General features: G+C 44.0%; 1 protein-coding gene across 1 annotated transcript in view; it reads left to right on the top strand.

The window, feature by feature from the left end:
- LOC139156019 (cilia and flagella-associated protein 47-like) overlaps positions 1–12,824 on the top strand; it is a gene marked incomplete at its 3' end in the record, with an annotated part of 56,154 nt that overhangs the window by 5,158 nt on the left and 38,172 nt on the right. Inside the window, exon 2 of the mRNA XM_070731382.1 lies at positions 779–887. Coding sequence (XP_070587483.1) covers positions 779–887 — 109 coding nt within the window. The remainder of the gene's footprint in view (positions 1–778; positions 888–12,824) is intronic.

Here is a 12,824-nt window from a genome sequence, read left to right as displayed (position 1 = left end):
TTCTGTGCTGTAGCCATGCCTGAATCCTGACTGTTGAGAGCTTCATCCAAGGACAGTTGGAGCTGGAGTGACACCACCTTCTCAACAACCTTCCCTATAAAAGGAAAGTTGGAGACCGAACAATAGTTATTAAGTACAGCTGGATCCAGGGAAGGCTTCCTGAGGAGGGGGTACACAAGTGCCTCCTTGTAGGGAGCTAGAAAGGACCCCTCTCTCAAGGAAGCATTGAACCCAGCTCCGTGTCACCTCCCTGTTGGTCAAAACCAGCCAGGAGGGACACAGGCCGAACAAACAGGTGGCAGAGCTCACAACTCCCATGGCCTTGTCCACTTCATAAGGAATTACCAGGTCAAACTCTTCCCACACAACAGAACTAAGATTCCATAGATGTAATCAAGGCGACATGATACGCACACCATAATTTGCAAATAAATTATTTCCATATCAGTCAATGTGATTTTCTGGATTTGTTTTCTCATTTTGTGTCTCATAATTGAGGTCTACCTATGATGTCAATTAAAGGCCTCTCTCATCTTTTTAAGTGGGAGAACTTGCACAATTGGTGGCTGACTAAATACTCCCCCCCCCCGTAGATAGATATTCAAAATACCGAATAGTGTACCAAATAGGTGTCCAGTTATTTTTTTTCCTTAAGCTTGAATTTAATAAGGGTCACTCTATTGTTACTTTATATATGAACCAGGTAATCCAAGAAATTTCTAATTTATTCTGAGGAATTGTTTCGAAGAATTGACTTGCATACATTGTTGTGTTTCAGATTGGGGAATTTTTATATTTGGTGGAGGGTACGTGTGGCTTGCCATTACCTTCAAATCTAATTTCAATGGACAGCCCAAATATTTTGTACATTAACAGCTCATGTGAAGGTAAGGCACAGACATTCAATTTTGAGGTGCAGTGAAGTTTTTACAGTAGCATGAAGTAAGAAAGGTTGTGTGTGTTCTTCAATTAATCATTTTAATTCTAAGGTAATTATTGTCAAATGTCAACTTTGTTGTGTTAATATCTAACAACCAGATATTATTTCAATGTTTCATGTTATTACATTTACTAGTTGTGGTCTCTTTTCTCGCTGTCTAGATACCATATTTAGTCATGAAAATTAGTAGTAAAGCTATTTATAACTATTATGTATGTATGTATTATGTATGTATTATGTATGTATGTATGTATGTATGTATGTATGTATGTATGTATGTATTTATTTATTTATTTATTTATTTATTTATTTATTTATTTATTTATTTGACTTCTATGCCGCCCAATCCCAAAGGACTCAGGGCGGCTTACAACAACAATATAAATACAGTATTAAAAGATACAAAATGATAGAAAGAAGTTGAACATTATCTAAGACTAAAGCATTATCTAAAACTAAGACCCCATTAAAAAGTTATTATAAAAAAGACAGTCACAATAATATAGATGCACACCATTCACTCAGTTGGCCATCAAAGATGTAAATTTATGACCCCCAGGCCTGCTGGCAAAGCCAGGTCTTCATGGCCTTACAAAAGGCCAGCAGGGTGGACATCGGGCGGTAGTTGGTTCCATAGAGCCAGGCCAGGAAGGCCCTCCCCCGTGGCCAGCGTTCCCCGTAAGCTGCACGGGTGCGCGCGTTCCAAAATACCCCCCCGCGCACCCTTTTCCACGGGCGCGCGCTCCCCATCCTGCTGCCAGCCCGCGGGGGGGGGGCGAGGCAGGGAGGCGCCAGCAGTAGAGGGGAGCCACGGCTGCCCCTGCCTCTCCATGGTGCCTCCAGCCCCCTCGTGCCTCTGGCCTCTTGGCCCTGCCCCCCGCCCATCCGATCCGCCCCCTCTCCTCCTCCGCTGCCTCCTGCCTTGGGCAAGACTTCTCCCTCGGCGCTGGCTGCAGCTTCTCGTCCTCATCCGCGCTCCCAGCCAGGGGCTGCAAGAGAGGGCTTTCTCCGCGCGCTTTGGGAATGCCCCCCGCCCCTCTCGCAGCCCCTTCGCTGAGAGCGCTTTTGTCCCGGACTTTCAGCAAGGGGGCTGCAGTAGAGGCAGGGCAGGCGTTCCCGAAGTGCTTGGAGAAAGCGCTCTCGCAGCCCCCTCGCTGACACAGAGAGAGGGAGAGAGAAAGTAAGTGAGAAAGAGAGAGAGAGAGAAAGGGGGGAGAGAGAGTTAGCAAGAGAGAGAAGAGAAAGAAAGCAAGAGAGATAGAAAGAGTGAGAGAGAAAGAAAACAATAGAGAGAGAGAAAGAAAACAAGAGAGAAAGAGAGAGAGAGAGAGAAAGCAAGAGGGGGAGAGAGAGAAAGAGGGAGAGAGAGAAAAGTGAGAAAAAGAGAGAGAGAGAGTAAGAGGGGGAGAGAGAAAGAGAGAAAAATGACTCTTGATTTAAAGCATATGGTAAAAAGCACCCAAATAATAACAGAGAAAAAAACCCCAGCCGTTTGTGTGTGTGTGTGTATGAACTCTTGAACCATTTCCAATAGCTCACCTGTTATTGGAAATGGTTCGAGTTCACACACACACAGAGACACACACACACAAGGGAGGAGGAGACAGGGATGGAAAAAGAGGAGAAGATAGTAATAATAATAGATTTTGGTTTTGTTTTATTATTAATTTCTTTTAATAAAAAAGAAGGGAATTGTTCCTTATTTTATTTATTTATTTGTTTGTTTGTTCGTTCGTTCATTCATTCATTCATTCATTCATTCATTCATTCATTCATTCATTCATTCATTCATTCATTCATTCATTTATTTATTTATTTATTTATTTATTTATTTATTTATTTATTTATACTTCTATGCCGCGCAGTCCCAAAGGGACTGCCGCTCAGATACTATACTTTTCCGCCCACACCGGAAAAAAATTAGAGGGACCATTGCCCGTGGTCCCGCCAACTTGCACTGTTTAGTCGACGGCACCAGGAGGAGGCCAACTTTGTGAGCTCTTATTGGTCTCTGGGAGGTATGCAGCAAGAGATGGTCCCATAAATATGTAAGTGAATGGTCTGAAACATGAAAATATTTGAGAAATGTCTCATGTTCAAGCCACCTGAAATACTTTTGAAGTAAAAAAGAAGTTCTAAAAGCTTTAAAATATTATTTTTGTAAAATAAAAAAGTGACCTAACTACTTCTAAATATATTTTTGTTAGACTGAAATTTAATTTGGTTTATCAAGATTCAGTTGGTGTCAGATGTGCTTCCATTCAAAATCATGGAAGGAGAAGCCCAAACTCCATAAACATAGAGAAGAGTACTTTTATTAGATAATAATTTTTAGTGACAAAATGAAAGCAAGATCTGAGGCAAAAGGTGCGTAAAATGCATGTAGAAATAATCCCAAATCCCTCCCCACATAACTCCGAGGAAAATCATCCAATCCCAGTGCCCCAAGATGACATGTGGGCACATGTCCAGGTCATGTGGGGGTTGCTACTTACTGTTCTGGTTCAAGCTAGTCAGATCATAATTGAATAAACTGCTTCTCAGACACTTTATTTTTAAATAGTACACTTCTATTTATTTCTTCTATTTCACTCTAGTACAATACAATTCTGTGACACAGCAGAATTATTTTCAGTATTTCCCATGATAAACTGGATCATTTATCTTTATAATTGCTTCACTGGCTGCTAGAAAGCATTCCTTAATTATTAGGCTGGTTTCTGCTGATTAGAAGGGCAATAAAAAGACAATAACTCACACAATAAGAATTTTATATCCCGGAGCTCTTGGCCAGGAATCCATGTTGGCTGGATGTCAGATTGATGTAAGCAGCTACTGCTTCCGTCCAATTTTGGACATGATGTAATTAATTAATTAACTACGCTCTAAGATGCATGTCAAAATTTCTTCCCATTAACTTCTTCTGACCTTTTCTGCTGTCTTCTGAATTTTGGATCGATCCATCTCAAATCCTGACAGCTGGAACTGTCTGAAGACACATCTGTTTGCAAGCTTTCACTCGAAAGTTGCTCCCCCATTTCAACTTCACCTTCACTAAAATTCTCTTCATCTCCTAAATCAGGTAAATTGACAGGTTACATTTCACCTTCCCCTTCTGAATCTGAGCATTCCAACGGCTGACAGGGAGCATATACAACACTTACTGCCGCTACCGTTGCGCTTCCTGCAAAGCTTTGCATCCCTGGCATGCACACGCACATGTCCAAGTGACAGTTGGCTTCTATGCATGCGCAGGATGAAAAATCTTGCGAGGGGATGCATGCATTCATCAGATTTTGGTGGGTTTTTTGCTTCCACACATGTGTGCTTGACAGGGATGCGGAGCTGGGTGCACAGCTCCATTTTTGCATCCAGAACTATAGTGTGGCCCGTTCTTGTAGCAATTGCTACTGGTACAGGTGAAGCTTCCAAAGCTGGTATGCCAAAGTCATTGACCATGAGCAGACTGTAAACATGTGCATCCAGCCTAGCCACATGTGATGAGAACCTTTCTCCCTAAACCCCTAATCAGACACATGAAGAGACATCTCCAGCATAGCTTCCCCACCTCTTAAATACCTAACCTTCCCTCTTCCCCCTGTTTCTTTGACAGCCAAAGCCAGCAGGCAAGGTGGAGGCTGACATTTGGCTCTCCTGCAATAGGGATGTTGGTCCTAGGGAAACACAGAATATAACAAAAGAAAACCCAAAATATGTAAATACAACAAGGAAAGCACATTCAAGGTTTATCAGGGTATTTCGAATGGAACAACTAAATTAATCTAAGGGCTCTGATATCCCGCTCATTCATCTATTCAGAATGTGAGGAAGGGAAGTGCTTCCAGACTACCAAATATTGTATTTTGCCCTCATGTCTTCTAGAGTCAAGGATTTCCTTAATTTCAAAATGCTGTTCACCTTCAATAAGTAAAGGTATAGGAGAAGAGGTATGGGTTGGCTGAAGGGAAGATGTCTGTTCGGTCTTCAAATTTATTTATTTCTTTATTAGATTTTTATGCCACCCCTCTCCATACACTCGGGGCAGCCTGATGTGGAAAGCAGGGTGAATTCTTCTAAGGGTTTTTGGAAGTTCTAATTGTACTACCACTGGGTTTATAATTTTCACAATAGGAAAAGGGCCCACATACTTAGGGCCACGTTTCTTTGACTTCTATGTAGTTTGTTGGTACTTAGTTGACAAGAAAACTCTATCATCAACTTGGTGTTTGTTTGTTTGTTTGTTTGTTTGTTTGTTTATTTATTTATTTATTTATTTATTTACTGGATTTGTATGCCGTCCCTCTCCGTAGACTCGGGGCGGCTAACAACAATGATAAAAACAGCATGTAACAATCCAATCCAATACTGAAATAACTAAAAAACCCTTATTATAAAAACCAAACATACATACAGACATACCATGTGTAAATTGTAAAGGCCTAGGGGGAAAGCATATCTCAGTTCCCCCCATGCCTGATGGCAGAGGTGGGTTTTAAGATATTTACAAAAGGCGAGGAGGGTGGGGGCAATTCTAATCTCTGAGGGGAGTTGGTTCCAAAGGGCCGGGGCCGCCACAGAGAAGGCTCTTTCCCTGGGTCCGGCCAAACGACATTGTTTAGTTGACGGGATCCGGAGAAGGCCCACTCTGTGAGACCTAACTGGTTGCTGGGATTCGTGCAGCAGAAGGCGGTCCCTGAGATAATCTGGTCCAGTGCCATGAAGGGCTTTATAGGTCATAACCAACACTTTGAATTGTGACTGGAAACTGATCGGCAACCAATGCAGACTGTGGAGTGTTGTTGTAACATGGGCATATTTGCGGAAGCCCATGACTGCTCTCGCAACTGCATTCTGCATGATCTGAACTTTCCAAACACTTTTCAAAGGTAGCCCCATGTAGAGAGCATTGCTGTAGTCGAGCCTCGAGGTGATGAGGGCATGAGTGACTGTGAGCAGTGACTCCCGGTCCAAATAAGGCCGCAACTGGTGTACCAGGCGAACCTGGGCAAACACCCCCCTAGCCACAGCTGGAAGATGTTTCTCTAATGTGAGCTGTGGATCGAGGATGCCCAAGTTGCGGACCCTCTCTGAGGGGGTCAATGACTCTCCCCCAGGGTGATGGACAGACAGGTAGAATTGTCCTTGGGAGGCAAAACCCACAGCCACTCCATCTTATCAGGGTTGAGTTTGAGTCCGTTGACACCCATCCAGACCCCAACAGCCTCCAGGCACTAGCACATCACTTCCACTGCTTCGCTGACTGGACAAGGGGTGGAGATGTAGAGCTGGGTATCATCTGCATACTGATGATACCTCACCCCATGCCCTTGGATGATCTCACCCAGCGGTTTCATGTAGATATTAAATAGCGGGGGGAGGACTGACCCCTGAGGTACCCCACAAGGGATCAACTTAGAGGTCAACCTCTGACCCCCCACTAACACCGACTGCGACCAACCAGAGAGGTAGGAGGAGAACCACTGAAGAACAGTGCCTCCCACTCCCAACCCCTCCAGCCAGCGCAGAAGGATACCATCGTCGATGGTATCGAAAGCTGCTGAGAGGTCAAGAAGCACCAGGAGAGAGGATAAACCCCTGTCCCAGGCCTGCCAGAGATCATCCATCAGCGCGACCAAAGCAGTTTCTGTGCTGTAGCTGGGCCTGAATCCTGACTATTGAGGACCTAGATAATCGGCTTCTTCCAAGGACCGCTGGAGCTGGAGCACCACCACCTTCTCAACAACCTTCCCAATAAAGGGAAGGTTGGAGACTGGGCGATAGTTGTTGAGAATGGCTGGGTCCAGGGAAGGCTTCTTGAGGAGGGGTCACGCAAGTGCCTCCTTGTATGGTTCCGGAAAGGACCCCCTCCCCAAAGAAGCGTTGACAATCTTCTGGACCCAGCTCCGTGTCACCTGCCTGCTGGCTGAAACCAGCCAGGAGGGACACGGATCCAGTAAACAGATGGCGGAACTCACAGCTCCAATGGCCTTGTCCACTTCATCAGGTGTCATCAGATCAGACTCTTCCCAGACAGGTGGACAAGTACGGGCCCCAGTCACCTCAACTGACTCATTGTCAGTCGACTCTGTTTTCCTATTGGAGTCGAGGTCCGCCAAGATCCGAGCGATTTTATCAGTGAAAAACATGTTAAACTCCTCGGCACTACTCTGTAAGGGCTCCCCAGCTCCCCCCTGGTTAAGAAGGGAGCGGGTTACCCTAAACAGAGTGGCTGGGTGGGATTCCGCTGATGCAATCAAGGCGGCATGATATGCGTATCTTGCTGCCTTGAGCGCCACTTTGTAAGTCTTAATAAAAGCTCTTACAAGTGTTCGGTCAGATTCAGACTTACTCTTCCTCCATCGCTTCTCTAGACATCTCTTCTGGCGTTTCAACTCCCGGAGCTCCTCATTGAACCATGGAGCTCTACTGGGTCTAGTGCCACGGAGAGGTCGCACCGGTGCACTCCGGTCAAGAGCCCCCGCTGCAGCCTTGTTCCAGGCCTCAGCAAGGGACTCCACTGAACTGTGGATGAGTGTATCTGGAATAACCCCAAGCGCCTTCTGAAAGCCCTCTGGGTCCATCAGGCATCTGGGACAGAACAACTTAATTGATTCCGCCTCCCTGCAGGGAAGGATTGGAGCCAGAAAGTCAAGCCATAGTAGAAAATGGTCTGACCATGACAAAGGCAATGCTTCTAAGCCCCTTAGTCTCAGACCATTACTCAATTGCTCACCCCTTCTGAGTCAGACCCTGTACTTGAGTCAGGTCCATGGTTGTCATGGTGGCCATGAACTCCTGTGCCAGTCCAGAGGTTTCGCCAAGTGATGGCAGGTTAAAGTCCCCCAAGACAGTAAGTCTGGGGAACTCCACCGCCAACCTGGCTACCTCCTCGAGTAGCACAGGCAGGGCTGTTAACACATAGCTGGGAGTCAGGTACATGAGAAATAAGCCCACCTGAACCCCTAAGTCCAACTTCACCAACAGGGACTCGCGACCCGCAATCTCTGGAGCAACGAGTCTATGTAGGCAAAGGTTCTCCCTGGCTATAATAGCCACTCCTCCCCCCCTTTCCCTGGGGTCGATGTTGATGCCATATCTGAAACCCGGCTGGACAAATTTCAGAGAGAGGAACTCCTCCCTCCGGGCCCAGTCATGTTTCAGTTACACATGCCACGTCGGCCTCCTCATCCAGGATCAAATCCCGAATGAGGAGAGCTTTATTTACCACCGACCTGGCATTGAGTAGCAGCAAACTGAGCCCAGGGCCAGAGTTACACTCATCACCAGTGCCCAGGGTTGAGCTCAAGGAGCCAGAACAAGGTATCGTTATTAAGCAGTGATCCCTTGTTCCCCTGGAATGGTGAACTCTGTGGCTCCCACCATATCTGCCTCCCCCCAGTAACACCTGGATATTCTGACCCTCTGCCACCCCAGAGATCGGTGCCCCCCCTTCCTCTCCAGCGTCAGGTTGGCCAAATATATCATTCATACTATTTCCATTTATCTCATTCACACCGTAGTCCCATCCTCCATATCCATCCCACCCACCCCCATTCATCCCGTAATCATCCATATAGCCTCATTCATTCCAATAATCATACGCATCCATCAATTAAAAAGACCCCTCAATAAATTAGCTAAAAACAGTTAAAAACTATTTAAAAAAAACAATAAACAATAAGAAATAACAATAGTAATAGGAAACATAGGAAAAAGTAATCAATCAGCAGTTCTTAATAGCAGCAGGCAGATGGCGCTAGGCTCTGAATCAATTAAGTTCCAGAAAAGTCTAGTATGAGACCCTAAATGAGAGTCCAGGTCCCCAAATGTCCAGGTTTCTGGGTAAAAATGACAACTGCAATGCTGGCTGCTGCCACCAACCAGCATCCCCAGTTCATGTCCATGTGATTGGCTATTGTTTCCTGGGACTTCTCTGTCTTTGTATCTCTTCTGACTCCTATCAATCCCTCCGGTCACTTCCCAATGTCCGCTATTCCTCTCAGGAGGCATCTCCAGTTTTCCACACTTGCCACTTCTCCAGTTGCTGTGGTGTTGCTCAGCATCTTTGAGGCTTTTCTAAGGCACCAGCAGACCCCTCCCATGCACACACAGGGGAGTCTCTCAGGCACCGCCCCCAGGGTTGGCTGATCTCACTTGCCACTTCTCCAGTCGCTGTGGTGTTGCTCAGCGTCTTTGGAGCTTTTCAAGGCACCAGCAGACCCCTCCCATGCACACACAGGGGAGTCTCTCAGGCACTGCCCCCAGGGTTGGCTGGTCTCACTTGCCACTTCTGCAGTCGCTGTGGTGTTGCTCAGCGTCTTTGGGACTTTTCTAAGGCACTTAGAAAAGGTATTTCCTTTGATCTAACCCTTTTCTTGCCAGCCTGTTTTTTATGGGTTTGGTGAACTTCCTCTAATGTTTTGTGAGTCACAGACCAAATAATTTGAAGTTGTTTGATCCACTCCCTTAGAGAGAGAACCCAAAGTTTCTCCTGTGGTAGTTCAGGGATTGGTAAAAAACCCTTGGCCATAGACCACCCTGAATGGGATAAACCCCATGGTACTATGAGCAGAGTTATTGTAAGCTACCTCAGCAAAAGGTAGAAGATCAGCCCAATTATCTTGTTGGTAATCCACATAGTACCTGAAGTATTGCTCCAACTTAATACATTCACACACCTCATTTGTTTGGCGGTGATGGGAGGAGCTTAAGCCCAGGACAGAGCCTAGCACAGTGATGGTGAACCTATGGCATGGGTGCCACAGGTGGCACGCGGAGCCATATTTGCTGGCACGTTGCCCTAGCTCAGATCCAACGTGCATGTGTGTGCCGGCCAGCTGATTTTGGGCTTGCCCAGAGGCTCTGGGAGGGTGTTTTTTGCTTCCAGAGAGCCTCCATGGGGGGGAAGAGGGCATTTTTACCCTTCCGTGACTCTAGGGAAGCCTTTGGAGCCTGGGGAGGGAGAAACATGAGCCTACTGGGCCCACCAGAAGTTGGGAAACAGGCATTTGCTGCCTCCAGGGGGCCTCTGGGTGTGTGTGAAGGAAGCTGTTTTCAACCTTGAATTGAATTATGGGTGTGGACACTTGCGCATGTATAATAGTGCGCATACACACTCTTTCGGCACCCGAGGAAAAAAAGGTTCGCCATCACTGGCCTAGCAGAATCAACCCTTTCCAAAACTGGGAAGTGAATTGGACTCCTCTATCCAAGATTATTCACTCCAGTGACCCCATGTACCTGTGCACAAATAGTTTAGCTAACATCTTTGCTGAAAGCAACTTCTCAGGATCCATTGAACGCCCTTATGGGTGTGGACACTTGCGCATGTATAATAGTGCGCATACACACTCTTTCGGCACACGAGGAAAAAAAGGTTTGCCATCACTGGCCTAGCAGAATCAACCCTTTCCAAAACTGGGAAGTGAATTGGACTCCTCTATCCAAGATTATTCACTCCAGTGACCCCATGTACCTGTGCACAAATAGTTTAGCTAACATCTTTGCTGAAAGCAACTTCTCAGGATCCATTGAACGCCCTTATGCGATATGCAGTAACCCAAGTAGTCAATTTTACTCTGGTAAAACTCGCATTTTGACAATTTAGTATACAGCTCAGCAGCCATTTTTTCAAAATTGATCACACCAGTCTCATGTGTTTGTCAATGGTCTCTGAGTACGTGAGAATGTCAGCAAGATAAACCAAGCCCCCCTTGTAAAAGTGCTCATGGAGCACTTCATTAATCAGTTGTATGAATACTGCTGGTGCCCTCTGTAGACCAAATGGGAGAACTCAAAACTGGAAACAATCTAGAGGGTTGTTAAAAGCAGTTTTCCATTGATTTCCTTCGTTAATTTGAACTCAGTAGTAGGCTTCTCTTAAGTCCAGTTTAGTGAAAATCTTCTCCTTAGCTAGGTGGGCTAGCTTGTCCTTCATAAAGGGCAGTGTGATAAACATATTGTTTCTGTACATGACCATCAGGTTTGCATTGCCAATCTTGCTGGTGCCATGCACCATCTGTAAAGTATTTTATATTGATTCTCTTTGTATTTTGCCAATTTAGTTCTATTATATTTTTTTAGGTATAAATTTTTTATTTTTTCCACCATAAAATAAAACAATACATAATTATAAACACTAAAACAATACTTATAATCAAACATATATAAAACTTTTCTTTTCCATGTTAAACCTTCAATGAAGGCTCTTATCTCTCATTACTCTTCTAGACAAAAAAAATCTGTAAAATTCATACATTATTAATTATTAAACCTCTAACTAAAAAATCTTTTACTCGATCTTACTATAAAAACTTACATTGCATCAATATGATCATTAACAAAATCTCTTCTATCTAAGTCTTAATAAAATATCCTAACATATAAGTAATAGAGATTTTCTACATACAGTGATACCTCATCTTACAAATGCCTCATCATACAAACTTTTTGAGATACAAACCCGAGGTTTAAGATTTTTTGCCTCTTCTTACAAACTATTTTCACCTTACAAACCCACCACTGCCGTTGGGATGCCCTGCCTCCGGACTTCCGTTGCCAGCGAAGCACCCGTTTTTGCGCTGCTGGGATTCCCCCGAGGTTCTCCTGCATGGGAAACCCTACCTCCGGCCTTCTGTGTTTTTGTGATACTGCAGGGGAATCCCAGGAGGGGAATCCCAGCAGTGGAAAAATGAGCGCTTCGCTGGCAATGGAAGTCCGGAGGTGGGATTTCCCAGCAAGGGGAGCCTCGGTGAAATCGCAGCATTGCAAAAACACAGAGGTCCGGAGGTGGGGTTTCGAGGACTTCGGTGTTTTTGCGATGCTGCAATTTCACTGATGCTCCCTTCGAGTCTACGGAAAGGGATGGCATATAAATCCAATAAATCTAATCTAAATCTAATCTAAAAGGGGTGAATTTTGGGCTTGCACGCATTAACCGCTTTTCCATTGATTCCTATGGGAAACATTGTTTCGTCTTACAAACTTTTCACCTTAAGAACCTTGTCCCAGAACCAATTAAGTTTGTAAGACAAGGTATCACTGTATATAAAATGAAAACCTTTCTTAGAACATCATATTACTCCATAATATAAAGTTCTATATATTTAAATAAAAAATATTAGCTAAGAATTGTGTTAAATCATTATTTAGTGCTACCACCATTTCTCATCTTTGCCATCTGGTTAACAATATTTACATTAATTCTCATGTTTCAATTTTTCAGCATTAGTTAATTAAAACACATATCTCTTAACGCTCTATCCAATCATAAAACATCCCCCAAATCTTTTAATAATCAGAATCTTGCTTATCTTTAAATTTCAATGTCAGTTTATTCATCTCTGAACAGTCCATATTTTTACTCAAAACTTCCCTTTCAGTTGGTACCTTATTTAACTTCCAGTTCTGAGCATAAACAATCCTAGCTGCTGTAACTATGTGTATGATTAAATAAATGTTAAATAAATAAATGTTTCATCCTTATCGAAAGTATCTGGTAAAATACTCAGAAGGTATATTTCTGATTTAAGTTTGATAGTCTTTCTTAAAATCTTCTGAATCCAGTGTTGAATTTGTGTCCAATATTTACGTGCTTCTGAACAAGTCCACCGCACATGATAAAAGGATCCAGGTATTTGATTATATTTCCAACAGTTTATCAACAAATTCTTATACATTTTTGCTAACTTCACAGGTAATATGTGCCATCTATAAAACATCTTATACATATTTTCCTTAAAAGCAGTTGACATTGTTATTATATAATTTCTCTCCCATAGTTGCTGCTAACTATCTATATCTATTGTATAACCTATATTTCTCATCCATTTTATCATTGTATCTTTCACCTGCTCAAATTCTAATTCTAATAAAGAGCATTTGT

The sequence above is a fragment of the Erythrolamprus reginae genome, unplaced genomic scaffold (genome assembly GCF_031021105.1).
Source record: "Erythrolamprus reginae isolate rEryReg1 unplaced genomic scaffold, rEryReg1.hap1 scaffold_226, whole genome shotgun sequence".
NCBI classification, from domain to species: domain Eukaryota; kingdom Metazoa; phylum Chordata; class Lepidosauria; order Squamata; family Dipsadidae; genus Erythrolamprus; species Erythrolamprus reginae.
This window is presented reverse-complemented; position numbering and strand designations above follow the sequence as displayed.